We start from the raw sequence: 13,112 nt of genomic DNA, 5'->3' as shown, positions 1-13,112 counted from the left end.
CACTGGGGGGACCCAAGAGCATCAAGGATGGGGGCCGCAGAGAAGAGGGATTGCCACAGAGAAGAAAGGAAGAAGCCAGAAGTGGGCCTCTACGGGCCACCAGCACTCTGCTCTTTATCCCAGTTACCCAAAGTTGGTGACTTGCTGGAGGCCCTATTCAGAGAGTAAAGTATGGTCCTGGGGACACACATGCATCACTTAAGTTGGTTACAGTTCATAGATTGTTCTGAAGATTATGACAAAGACTATTATAAAGATAGGGGTCTTATGAGGGCGGGGGATGTATGACTGCAGGTCAAACTCTTCCCATGCCCTTTCACCTTCTTCCTCCCCCTACAAAGGGGATCCTCCTCAGGTCATCATACGGACAACACCAGGGTCAAGCCTTAACACATCCCTTCCCTCAGTACTTACTGAGTGCTCAGTATGGAAGATACAAAAGGGGCAAAGCAGCAGCAGCCCCACCCTGTCAGGAGCTGAGAGCTGCAAAGAAGAAAAAGAGCAGGGAAGGAGGCCCAGGAGTCCTGAGAAGGGTGGGGTGCACTATAAAACAGGGCTGAAGAGGCCTCACTGAGAAGGTGACATCTGGGGAAAGACTTGAAGGAGGTGAGGGATCAAGCCATTTAGAATTTGGTGGGAAGCATTGCAGACAGGGGCAGACAGGGGGAGCAGCAGGTGCATAGGCTGTGAGACAGGAGCTTTCCAGGCACATTCAAGGTCCACAGGAACCCAGCATGGTTAAGGCCGAGCATCCTCTCACCTGGACTGCACAGGTGAAGGGAGCAGAGTGATGCCCCCTGTAGGGGAAGGAAGGAGGTGAAAAGGAGATGAGCAGAGCTTTGACCTGCAGTCACACATCCCCCATCCCCACACAGCCTCCAGACTCTCACCAGAATTTAGTGGATGCGAACCCATGGGCTGGCCTAAAGAATCCTGATTGATAACTATCATGGGTACATTGACCATTGTTTGAAGGGACGTCAAGTCACTCCTGGTGATCCATAAAAGCTAGGCTATGAGGGTAAGCTTCCTTGACATTGCTTCACTTTAATAAAAATAGTCTTGAGAACAATTATGAATTGTGCAACTTGCTGCACTCCCTGCCCGCAGTCTGCCTTCCATAGAGCACAATTTCTCTCAGTCAGTTTTGGAAGTTATTTCATGGTCAGGTGGCTGAGCATGTAGAGATCAGGCTCAAATGCTGAGGTATTTGTGTTCCCAGACAGGACCCACTGTCCCCCACTGAGAGACTCCCTGCCTTTGGGTACCTGTTTGTGGAGAGGAGGGGAGGGGCCCTTCTTCTGTGGCAAAGGCAGAAAGGACTGTGTAATAGGATTTATTCTGACCTTACAATTTGTACAGAAGCAAATGCACACCCACTTTGGCACAGATAACTGAGAAATTTAACTGAAAGTTAGAGTATTTCCTACATTAGAGTGCAAGTAGAGCACCACAGAAAGAACTCACTTGTAGAAACTATCTTAATTATGGGCAGAAATGGCTTCCTTAATGTGTGAAGACAACAGGAAGCTTGTGGCAGTGGAACTACCAGATGGTTCCATTGCTTCTTGAACATTTCCTCAGACACCTTGGGGAAACCCTGGGATTCCCTGTCCTCCCAAAGTTATCAGAGCTGCTGCCTTTTCCTGGGCTGCTGATTATTGGAGATTCAAAGAACAGTCTCGAGCTGCATGCAAGAGCCCTGCTGTGTCCTCGGAAAAATCATATTGTCATCCCCACCTCGCCACCCAAGGCCACTCCTGGGCTTTTATAAGACAGACAAATTCAAGTGAGAACAAACCTGAGAGTCAGCCTTAAAGGGAAGAGCCATGTGGCACCTGAGGAGCGGCCCTGTTGTCCTTGCTGTGAGGAGGTTGAGCATGTGCAGCAAGGCACAAGAGCAGCACTGCTGGTGGCGTCCTACCAGCCCTGGTGCCCATGGGGAGCTTCCTTCTTCCCTGGAACCTGGAGCCACCTGGCATGTCCCTGTTGGAGATGCATTAGCTATCATGCTGCCCAGACCACCTTCTCTTCTATTTGGTCATTTTTAAAAACAGCACTATTGAAATATAGTTCACATACCATAAAATTCACCCATTTAAAGTGTACAATTCAACAGTCTTAGAATATTCAGAGGGGTTTGCAACCATCACCACAATCTAACTTTAGAACATTTTTGTCCCTCCTGAAAGACAAACAAACAAATCCCACATAAGCCCACTGGCAGTCACTCCCCATTCCCCCACCGCACCTCCAGCCCTAAGCAGACACCAGTCTGTATTCTGTCTGTGGATCTGCCTGCTCTGGTCATTTTTATAAATTAATCATACACAGTGTGGTCTTTGATGACTGGCTTCTTTCACCCAGCACATTGTCAGTGCTCACCATGTTGTGAGCCTATATCAGTACTTCATTCCCTTCTACTGCCCAGTAATATTCCACTGTAAGGGTAGACCACTGGTTGTTTGCCCATTTATCAGTTGGTGGACACTGGGGCTGTCAACACTTTTTGGCTATTGTGAATATTGTTGCTACAAACATTTATGTACTGTTTTGCCATTTTGAGATGTGAACTCAGTCTGGTAAAATGAACCACCTGCCATGGCCAAGACATAGCTGAGATCTTAGTGTTCGAGTTTTGTGAGGTAGTGAGAGGATCTGGAATCCTCTTTCTCCATGAGGGAGACAAGAACGTTGACACCAAAATACTAATCTTAAACTTATAATTTAGTGAAATTTAGTCAGAGATGCATTAAAGTACATTATAGTCCTGGAAGGGGAAGAGATGACCAGAAAACTTTCTCCATGAGTGCTCCACCTGCTGGCCTGGCCCCTGCACAGGGCACATGGCTGTGCGGGCACACAGTGTGCAGCCTCCCCGGCTGCTACCTCATGGTCCAGCTGCCCTGGCTTTCTGCTTCAGAACCAAAGTGGATGGGCAAGACCAACAGCCCCAAAGGGGAAGGCCAGCCCAGCCTAGGGCCGGGGCCAGGACACAGCCACTGCTGCCCGGATGGAAACACTGGAAGCCATCCTCGGGCCATTTGGAAATGTTAATTAGTCTGGCTAATTCCCACTACTTTTGGGTTGCCAATGTAGAGTTGAGTCTGTAGGCCTACCCTATCCATGGCTGCACCTGTTCCCTTCCTTAGAGCTAATCCAAGGGGTCTGAATAGCCCAGACAGCTCTCTGATCTCCCGCTCTGTCCGCTTTCCTGCTGGGAGGATATTTAGCACTTGCCTAAAGCTGGAACCCAAGTCTGCTGTTTCTCTCCCCTCATCCATGCCAGCCCTCAAAATCATTCTCTTCCCTAATTATCTTGAACCAGTTAATCATTTTCCACACTGACTGTTCAGTAACAAGACCCTGGGAGAGGCAGCCGCTTTTCTTGTCTGACCCTGCCCAGCTTTATCCCAGGTGGCAGTCCTGGAAGGCAGCCTTTCCTTGGAGATAAGCTCGGTTCAAATCCTGGCTCTTTTGCTGTCCTAGTGAGTACAGCCAGAGAAAACATGCCACAAAAAGACCTACAAGTTCTTGAAAAGCATCCTCTAGGCAGAGCGCTGTAGAACACAGCAGATCTCCAACCAAACTATTGTTCCCTGCATTTTTTGTAATCCTCTGTGCTATGTGGAGTATCAGAGAAGTCACATGAGGCCAGAGAAGTAAGACATGGTTCTCTAAAAGTGACACCCGGATTCTCCAGGCTCCGGCTGTGTTGCTGAGCCGCTGAGTGGCTGCAGTCAGGCCCGTTGGCATCTGAGTTGCATTCAAAGGGCTGTCCCCAGAGGGGTCTCACTCAGCTGCTGTGAGATGTGAGCAAGACCTACTCCCAACTGCCAGCACCTCTAATATGCAAGGAGGACTTTGAACGTGATACACGTTAGGCCAGTGTTTCCCAGCCTTTTTATTCACCCCACCATGATTGTTCCTCAGACATTTTTATTTCCAAATTTGTGCCCTCCCCTCCCAGATACCACAGAAATACTGTATATCGGTTTATTTACCATACTTATAGCAGGCTTTATACATATAAAGAATAAGGTTTTTTGCCCTTTCTGGGGTGACATTGCCCCCGAGAAGGCATGCCATATCTCCTGCACCAAAGCCCCACAGGCAAGGTTTCATCTGCCTTGTTCACTGCTGTAACCCAGAGCTGAGAACAGCACCTGGCACGTATCCACTACCCAGTTGATGCAAGGATGAAATAATTATGCTTTGTGTCTCTCCCTGACACTCCCAAGCATCACACACACCCTGTCCTCCTCATCCCTCATTTCCAAGCACAGTGCTATCTTCTGGGGCTTTCTAGCACTGCCCAGGTTAGTTGGTACCTCACGTTTACCCCCAGGGATGGATCAGGAAGCTGACAGCCTACTCCTGTGTCCCAAGAAGGGGGCCCCCACCCTTTGGTAGCACTGCCTGTGTGTCAAGGGCAAGTGACATTTGAGCCCCATGGAATAATTAAGGCAGGCCCCACCTGTCTTTGTCTTTGCATCTCCTTAATTCACCCATGGATTGGCAGTTATTGAGACATTCTGTTTGGTCCAGCACACCACACCAGGCTGCATCTGGGGACACACTGGGGAGAAGGACAAGCGGTCCTTATCAGCAATTACAAACAAGCCCTCCATTGTCAGCTGCGCCATCTGTTTTCTGGGCTTCTACCAATCAGGTGCCTGTAACCCAGCATAACCAGGGCTGAGGGGCTGCAGGGGATGAGACCAAAGATACCCTCATGAGGGGACCCTTTGCCCACTCCGGAGAAGGGCAGTAGCATGGTTCCCTGACATGCTGACCCCCCTCAACTCAAGGAAGACCTACAGAGGGAGGCCCTATGTTTGCCGTCTTCCCTGAGATGAAGTGGGCCCCACATAACAGATAATCCATATTCTCACATTACCTAGAGGGTCCACGGAAAACATTCTAGTCTGCTACCTATAGCCAAAGCACCCAGTAAATTCTGGTGCCCCTAGAGCACAATCATCTTGCAGAGAAGGAGCAGTTCCAACAGTGGTCGCAGATCATGTATGGGAATGCTCCTGGGTCTTCCGTGGGCAGTTTGTTACCCTGAGATCCCTGACCGCAGTAATTTGGAGGAATGGATTATCATCAGTACGTTGGAAAATATGGCTTCATAGAAGTCCACCTTTCATGGAGCCTCACCCATAAGTATGTCTGTGGTTTTTCTTCCAACAGCATTTGAACCACCGTCTTAGAGACGCCCTCGTCACTGTGCCCACCTTGGCAGCAGGGCCGACAGACAATCCAAGTTAACAACTGTGGCCAAGCAGACATCAGTCCATGTCATTGATAAAAGTCTGTTGTCCAGACTGGATGGTGGTCTAGTAAAGCTGAATTCAAGAGGGCTGGGGGTGGGGGAGAGGAGCTATTGCCTGATACATTTGCTAAGGAAAACCCCCACAGGAAACAGGATGGCGGTGGGGGATTGGCAAAAGACATCACAGAGCATGGAAAGCTCAATCCTCCCTCCAGCACAGCGTGACTGCTAAGATCCGACTGCTCTGTGCTTGTGCGGGAGGGTGAGCCTGCAGTCCAATTTGGACACTGCAGGGTCCACTTTCCAAGCCTCCCCGTGCACCTCACACTTCATGGGTCCACCTGAGGACTGTCACACCACAGGTGACACTAGTACTGAATAAGCACACTGTGCAAACCTGCGACCTGTAAGATGAAACCTAGAGGCATGCAAACTTGCACACCTGGAGGGTATCAACTGTGTTTTCAGGTCATCTATTGAATGACAAATTCTGGTCTTGAAAATGCTTATCGTTGACTATATTTTAGACCAAACGGAATATTGGGTAGCAGGAAAATGATACAGTTGGTCAGTGTGCCCAGTGTCCGCAGGGCGCCTGACAGTGTCTGCTTTATACATCGTACAATGCAGTGCCTCCTTCATTTTGTATTTATAAATGTGACGGCAGCTGAAGTCTGTCCTGCCAAGGAGAATTTTAAGTGGATTTTCAGTTTGTGCTCATCTCCAGAGCTGCGACGACTCAAGCAGCACAGAGACACACGTGTCGACAGCACTGTGTTCATCATCAAGCTGGACTGCGGATGTACTGGGCTCATATTCATCCACTTGTATGTTCTCTTCCTCCAGATTAAAACACATAAGGGTCTCATGGCAATATCTGAGCAAGGTAAGAACGACGCGTCTGCGGATTGGCCCACCACCCTGCTCTTGGGAAGAGGTGCACGCTCACTAACAGGCCTCCCTCTGCTGCTAACCCGGTGCTGATCCGCCGCTGGGTCCCTGCTGCCGTCCCCTCCTCCCTGAGGTCCTGCCACACCCCTGCCCTGCAGGTCTGAGCTGCCCGGGAAGCCCAGCTTCGCCCAGCTGCCTGCTCACTCCGGGTGGAGTCCCACACCAGCACCTGCCAAGCCAGAAAATGTCTTTGTCGCCTGCTCTTTTGTATGCAGGGCCGCGGGGAGCCAGGGGACCAGGACCGCCCCCTTTTTTTGTTGGCCGAGCGGGGGGTGGGGAGGGCGGGAGGGAACGGGGGGAGTAGAATCTTGGGATGCGCCGATAAGACGCGGCACGTGTTGGGCCAGCCTTTGACCACTGGCCTAATTGGGGGGCCTGCAAGGCCATGGCGCAGGGAGCAGGCTGTTGAATGGAGCAGCTGGGGAGGAAGAGCAGACAAAAGGTGGGGAGCCCAGAGGGTGGAGAACCTGGGGATCTGGGGGTCAGCTGTGGTTTAGGACCCAGAGAACAGGCAGGTGCTGGGCCTGGGGTCCGCCCTTCCAGTGCACTGATGGACAACAGCGCTGGGGGTAGCCCAGGCTGACTGGACTCATGAGCTCACAGGTAGAAGGGAGACAGGATGATGAGGATGATGATAAAAGTAATAATGAAGACGTCAGCGAGTGAGCTGCCACTCACCAACCATCACCCACAGGGAATGCACGGGATGCTTGCCAGCCCTTTGGTCTGTCCGGAAGTGGGGTGTGAGGGTCTAGATGTTTTGGTTTATCCAGAACAGCACCTTCCTCCACCAGGCAGAGGCTATTACACCTGAAGGCAGGAGGAGCAGCCATTGCTGCAGCCAGCTGACCCTCAGCCCGCTGGGCCCAGTCCCGGGTTATTGCCTATGGCTCACTCTGCCCCAGAGGCGTTCCGGGCTCCAAAGCCCAGGTGCTGGTGTCAGATAGGCAGAGCAGGGCCAGACAAGCCCCTCCCTCATGGGACTGCGTGCAGAAATCTTTATTTGCTGAGACCCCATCCATGTGCATCCTCCTGCCCCAGCCACAGAAGTGGTGAAGTGGGGCTCAAGTGCCCTTCGAACAGACCCCCAGCTTCCAGCAGGAGGAAGAGGCCAGGTGAGCAGAGCAGAGGCCACCTCCCATCAGTCACCAGCTGTAGTGGGCATGGCAGAGCCACCACAGGCTGAGGACGTGCCAGGGGAAAGATGGGGACTGGAGGAACGCAGGACCCTGTGTGCAACTCCAGCTCAGGGTGGCCTCCCGTTGGCCCCTAGTGGCTGGGGCCACTGTGTTCGGACATGGGGAGGGCATCGAGCTGCAGAGCTTCTCCCAGCTCGTCTGAGCTGGCATCATTCCGTCCACCTGCCGTGCCACATAGCTGCAGGGGTGCGAAGTGCTCCTTGGCCACCCTGGGAGGGTGGGTGGCCGTGGAGGGGTTAAATATCTTCCCTTCTAACCCAGAATTACTCTTTCACTTATTGTATCTTTGAGGGGCACTTAACCTTTTCACTGACTTGCTTATTTTTTTGCTTCCCTCTCCTAATAGATCTGATAATAGATCTGATAATAGTGGGTGGGGTAGTTCCTAGTTGATAATGTGATATCTTAGACAATTTGAAGTGAAGGTATTTCAGATGGAGTATCATCCGGGATTAAATCAGGTTGACCTCTGAATTGAATGCTGTTACCCATGTCCAGCAACACAGGGACAGAGAGATGCCTTTTCCCAGGGCTGTCTCTCTCTGCATGATCTTACTGGGATCGAGGAAGGAGACAGTGAAGCCCCAGCCCTGGGGGTCTGAAGGTGCTGGATTTCAGAGTCCCCTGGGGAAGGTGATCATCCCCTGGGGTCCCAGCATGTTTTCAGGTATAGATTTCAGCGACTCTTCCTAGAAACAATAAGGTAAGGCCAGAAAATGAAAAAAGATGCTGTCTGGATGGAGTAAGATAACTTATATAAATAAATTTCAAATGGCAATAATAAATATTTCAAAGGCCAAATGCCTGGAATGGAAACCTGTCAGGAGGATAGAAAGCCTGCTTTTGAGGTTTGTTCCAAGCTTGGGGTATAATACAACAGGTTTAAAGGTAGATTACAAGGGGAAGCAGGGTGATGAAATGAGCCTCTCCCTCACAGAGCTGCCCCGGGGAGACCGGCCGCACCGCAACGTGGGCCAGGTGTTGCAGCAGCCATTCCTGAATCATCAGAGCACTGGGAACAGCCCAGGGAGGCCAGGGCACAGCCGTGTGTGCAGGCTTTAATTCTTCTCCTGCCTCCAGTGCTGAAGAGCCGTGTGCTCCCCCGGCTCATTCAAACAAGCGATTGACTTCTGACCTCGTCTCAGACCCTTTGGGGAATAATCGAGTTACGCAAACTATCCATAACTAAACGTGTAAATAATCACACCAACAGGGACCCAAAATGCCGCCCCTGAAGTCTGACTTGCCTTTCCATTGACTCTGGCTGGTGCCTTGTTGGTGCCTCCTCCCTTTACTGTAATCAGATGTCTTTTCTCTTCATTCTTTACCTGTGGATTGGACAGTAAGGCGGAGTTAATTTTTTTTAAAAATCATAACTTCCTTTATGCTACAGGGAAGTCCAGAGCAAAGACTGAGAGCAAAGACATTCATTTATTGATTCACTGAGCACAGGGAGGTCATTCCAACCCCCTTCCTGGGGAAGTGGTTCCATTTCCTCCAAGTGCCACAAGTCCTCACCTGGCCCCATGACTTGGCCTTTCTCTGCTTCCTTTTCAGGGCTCCAGCTGCCATCCTGAGCACCTACCTCATGGTGCCCCTGGATGAGGAGAAGGATGAGATGCCCCCACTGCCCCACCCTGAACCCCCAAACCCAGAGACCCCAGGAAATGCCACTCTGCTCTACTAGTGCCCTCAGCAAGTTAATGGACTTCTGAATTTAAAGATGAATCCCCCAAAATGGTGTGGTTCTGACTTTCAGACTGGGCGGTATAATTGTGCCCTGAAACCTCGTGATCTTTGGGCTTTAAAAGAAGAAAAGAAAAATGAGACAGACCTGCTCTCCTGTGTGGTTGCTGTGCCTGCTCCTGGGGCAGCAGGAGATCCAGGGCTTCCAAGGAAGGGAAGGCAGGGCAGCTGGTATCTGTACCCCAGGTTGTTTCCTCTCATTCATAAATGCAAGCACAATTCACAGGGGGGCTGCCAAACAACTGTCACATTGTTTGAGGAATTTTCTCAGCATTGATTTTGCTAGTTCTTATGTTAGGATTTGTGGTTTACTCAAAAATTTCATCATCACGGAAATTGGCTATCCCTAGGGTCTTTTGCCCAGGAGAAGTTTTACCTCAGTTGTACTGAGTGTTTTTCCACCTGGTACCTGGTGCCCACTAACTGGGGAGAGGTTTTTCTGACCATCCTGGGACCTGCAGGTCGTGACAGTGATGGTACTGTCACAGAATACTCAGATGGTTCCAGAAATGCAGGGTCCCATCCCTGCGAAAGCTCCTGTAGGTCAGGAAGCCTTCCAGGGCCTGGCTCAGCCCAGGGCCTGGCTCAGCACAGCATCCTGTCAGCACGCGAGGAGCACACCAGCTCCAGCACCAGACAAACAGGCACCCCCAGGATGTCCACCTGCCATTGTGCCCTCCAGACAGCAGAAAGAGGGTCAGGCAGGGTCTAAGAAATACTTTCCACTGCACAGAGTTGGAGGGGAGCAGAGTCAAGATGAGGGATTTGATCTATACTTTTTATCCATTTGGCTCCAAGGAAGGCATGTTGAGTCTGTTTTAAAAAATAATGATAAATAAGTAAATAGCTCTACCTTCTATTCTGTGCTTACCCAGCACCCTTTTTGGGGGTTTGTGGGTGTCAGCTACAGAGAAATCAATCAACAAGGAGGAGCTGTTTGGCATGGGCCCTCTGCTCTTCACCAAGGCCCTTGGCCTGTCTCCAGGGTGAGCCCTGGCTCAAAACAGGGAGCAGCATGTAAACTGTGGCTGCCAACTAAGGGTCAGAGAAAGGCAGCCCTGCCAGGATGCTCTGTCGCCTTCCTGCTGACCCACTAAGCCCACTTGCCCCATCAGAGTTTTTATGACCAGTCAGGCCTTCCCACCCACCGTCAAGGTAGTCTGGCTGGTTCCTGAGCTTTGCAGGAGAGGCAAGCAGACCCAGGCGCCAGACTCACTTTTAGGACAAGTGAGAAAGGATTGAGAAAATCATTCCTATTACAAAGATGGCCCATCACATCTAAAGAGAACTAATTTTTCTGCTTTATGGAGGATTGCAGCAGGTACAGCTTGAGGCCAGGCCCACAGACAGCAGGTCAAGCCCTGTCTGGACATGAGTGCATGGGGTGTCTGGATAGAGTAAGCCAGCCCTGCACACAGGCCTGCTTTGCTTGCTTCCAGGGGCTTAATGGCAGCATAATGGGTGGCTGGGAATCACAGCATTTCTGTTGTGTCAGCAAGTGTCATGAAGCTTACCCCCGATTCTACCACCTGTTTAATGATTGGGGCTCTGGGCAGCGTGGTATGAGGCCCATTCCACTCAGACTCAAGACTCCTGTTGAGCTGCTTCATTTGGTATCTACAAAATACCCAGACCTCATTCCTGCAGGGAAGGGAATTGCCTGTCCTGGGCCCCAGAGCCCTGTGTAGGCTCTGACGGCAAGTAGCTTCTAGGAGAACATCTCCCCATCAGGCTCCAGAAACTCACTGCTGCAGAATTCTCGGGACTTGGTTGAAGTGTCAGAACTTGGACGTCTGGACCTCTACTCCATGATTCTATTTTACTAGTCCTCCTGAGCCTGGAGTGGGGAATTCAGTGGTAGGTAGCAAATAACTAGACCTCCCTGTAATCCCTGATGATTTCATCAACCCCATGATCCCAGATTACAGCCAGTGGTTCTGTTAGCAGAGCTTTTTCCAAGCCCACTATTCTCGGCACACCTTTGCTTCAGAGATTTGGAATGGGGGAGCAGGGGACTTGGCAACCAGGCTTCCTTGTAATCATGCAAACTTGAATCATTTTGTTATTTGGGGTGGAAAATTGAAATGATCAAGATTTTTTTTTCACTTAGAAAAGCAAATATTGTGCTTTTGTAACAAATGCCTCTCAGCAGAATTGCAGAGGTTCACTCATCTGGTGGTAACCCACCTGAGTCACAGCTGACCCATCACAGTAAGTCAGCCATCTGTAAACAGAAGTGACCCTAATTGGCCCAAAGTGGATCACACTTGCTGGCTTGCAGGCAGGCCCAGACCTTGCTACTCCACAAGCTGACATTCTGCAATCTCACTGAGTAGGTTCTTGTACTTAAAAAAAAAAAACAGTAATTCCCCAAATGGTGACTTTTTAAAAATAGTAAAACCCTAAGTAGACAGAAGGGGGGAAATTTAGCAGGGTAAGTGACTGTCTCAGCATCTTCATGCCGTGGAGGCCGCAGTGCCTAAGAGCCACAGGGAAGGAGGGAAGTGAAGCCTCAGCTGTGAGGGGCTGACCGATCAGCCCTGAGCCTTACAAACGAGATCACGTGGATCCAGGACAATACAAATCACGTCTGCCTAACCTTCCCTGGGTGTGACCACCATCACTTCATCCACTGTTATATTTGTATCATCTGGAGGTTTAAGGGGTCCTCAGACTTACGGTGATGTCTTTTATGTAACTGTTATGTTTTTATCTACTGAAGGGGAATGTCCACACCTGAAGGGAAACCCAACAGGAAACAACCTTCCTTCCCATTGCACGCAGCACCTGTGTCTTACATTTACAGAAAGTGAATGTTCTCTTATGTTTTCAGGTCGATAATATTTAGTACATGTAAATAAGGAAAAATTTTGATAAATATGGTAAATTATAGTATGTCATTTGATTTTTATTTTGCTATCTCTCATTTTTAATTTTCCACATGCTGCACATCTAGGTTTAGGCCCACGTGGTACAGACGCTTACATTTCCCCACCTTTGCAGGCATGTGTGTGTGTCCGGATGCACTGCAGCAAAGGCAAGCCACGGCCAGGAAAGTGCACAGCTCCACAGCTGCCCACAACCACCATTTTTTTCTCTTTAATTCTGATTTACTGTGATGATTTAATAAAGTAGAAACAGCACTTATGTGTATATGTTTCTTTTGTTTTCATTAGACTTTGTAGGAAAGTAAAATTTATCCTGGCATCTAACAAAAGATAGCTTGCATTTTTATGAGATGAAGGTGTTCAAAAGCTTTTCTTAATCAAAGCCTAAATACCTAGTACCCAGAAGATCTCAGTCCAGGTATCACTGATGTCACCTGTTTAAGTCCATCCTCTCTCCATGAGGACATAGTTTGTCCGAATCTCCTGCTATTTGTGTCTCAAGGGGCGGGTCCTAGCTCCTATCTCTCCAGGGCAGCCGTGTTGATGGCTCTGCCTCAGGACTCCAACCATCACAGTCCAACAGCCCAGCCAGGTGGCCGCTATCAGAGTCTCCAGTTACTCCCATGCTCTGGATGGCAGGGGACTTTCAAGACATCAGTCAAGCTGTCTGAAAATCACCAATCTGTCCACTTAGCAAATATTTGTTGAGTACCATTGCTTATAAGACAATTCAGGGACCTCAGGAAGTGTCCAGATGCTTTCCTGGGAACCAAGCAGAGCTTGAATTGTTCAGGCTTTTTTAGCTTTTGACTGGTATCAAGAGCTTCTTAGAGGTATTTTGTGCTTTCTAATACTTGCTTTTTCATAGAATAAAATTTGATTGAGAGTTTTAGAACTTTGTTGCCTAGAAGCTGTAATTCCCAGCCTCGTCTTGCATCAGAATTATTTAGGGAGCTTTGTAAGATGCAGGCTCCTGCCCCATCCTCACCTAGATTCTGACCCACCAGGTCTGGGTAGCATGTCAGTGTCTATATTTTTTCAAGTCTCCCT

General features: G+C 49.7%; 1 protein-coding gene across 1 annotated transcript in view; it reads left to right on the top strand.

Moving 5' to 3' along the window:
* The window catches only part of RALGAPA2 (Ral GTPase activating protein catalytic subunit alpha 2), a 401,571-nt gene extending 389,254 nt beyond the window's left edge, over window positions 1–12,317 (top strand). The window contains exons 41-42 of the mRNA XM_073236981.1: window positions 6,125–6,164; window positions 8,986–12,317. Coding sequence (XP_073093082.1) covers window positions 6,125–6,129 — 5 coding nt within the window. The 3' untranslated portion in view covers window positions 6,130–6,164; window positions 8,986–12,317. The remainder of the gene's footprint in view (window positions 1–6,124; window positions 6,165–8,985) is intronic.
* The last annotated feature ends 795 nt before the right edge of the window (window positions 12,318–13,112 follow it).

Source organism: Manis javanica, chromosome 5 (genome assembly GCF_040802235.1).
Source record: "Manis javanica isolate MJ-LG chromosome 5, MJ_LKY, whole genome shotgun sequence".
NCBI classification, from domain to species: domain Eukaryota; kingdom Metazoa; phylum Chordata; class Mammalia; order Pholidota; family Manidae; genus Manis; species Manis javanica.
Note: the sequence above shows the minus strand (reverse complement) of the source record. Positions and strands in the feature narration are given on the sequence as shown.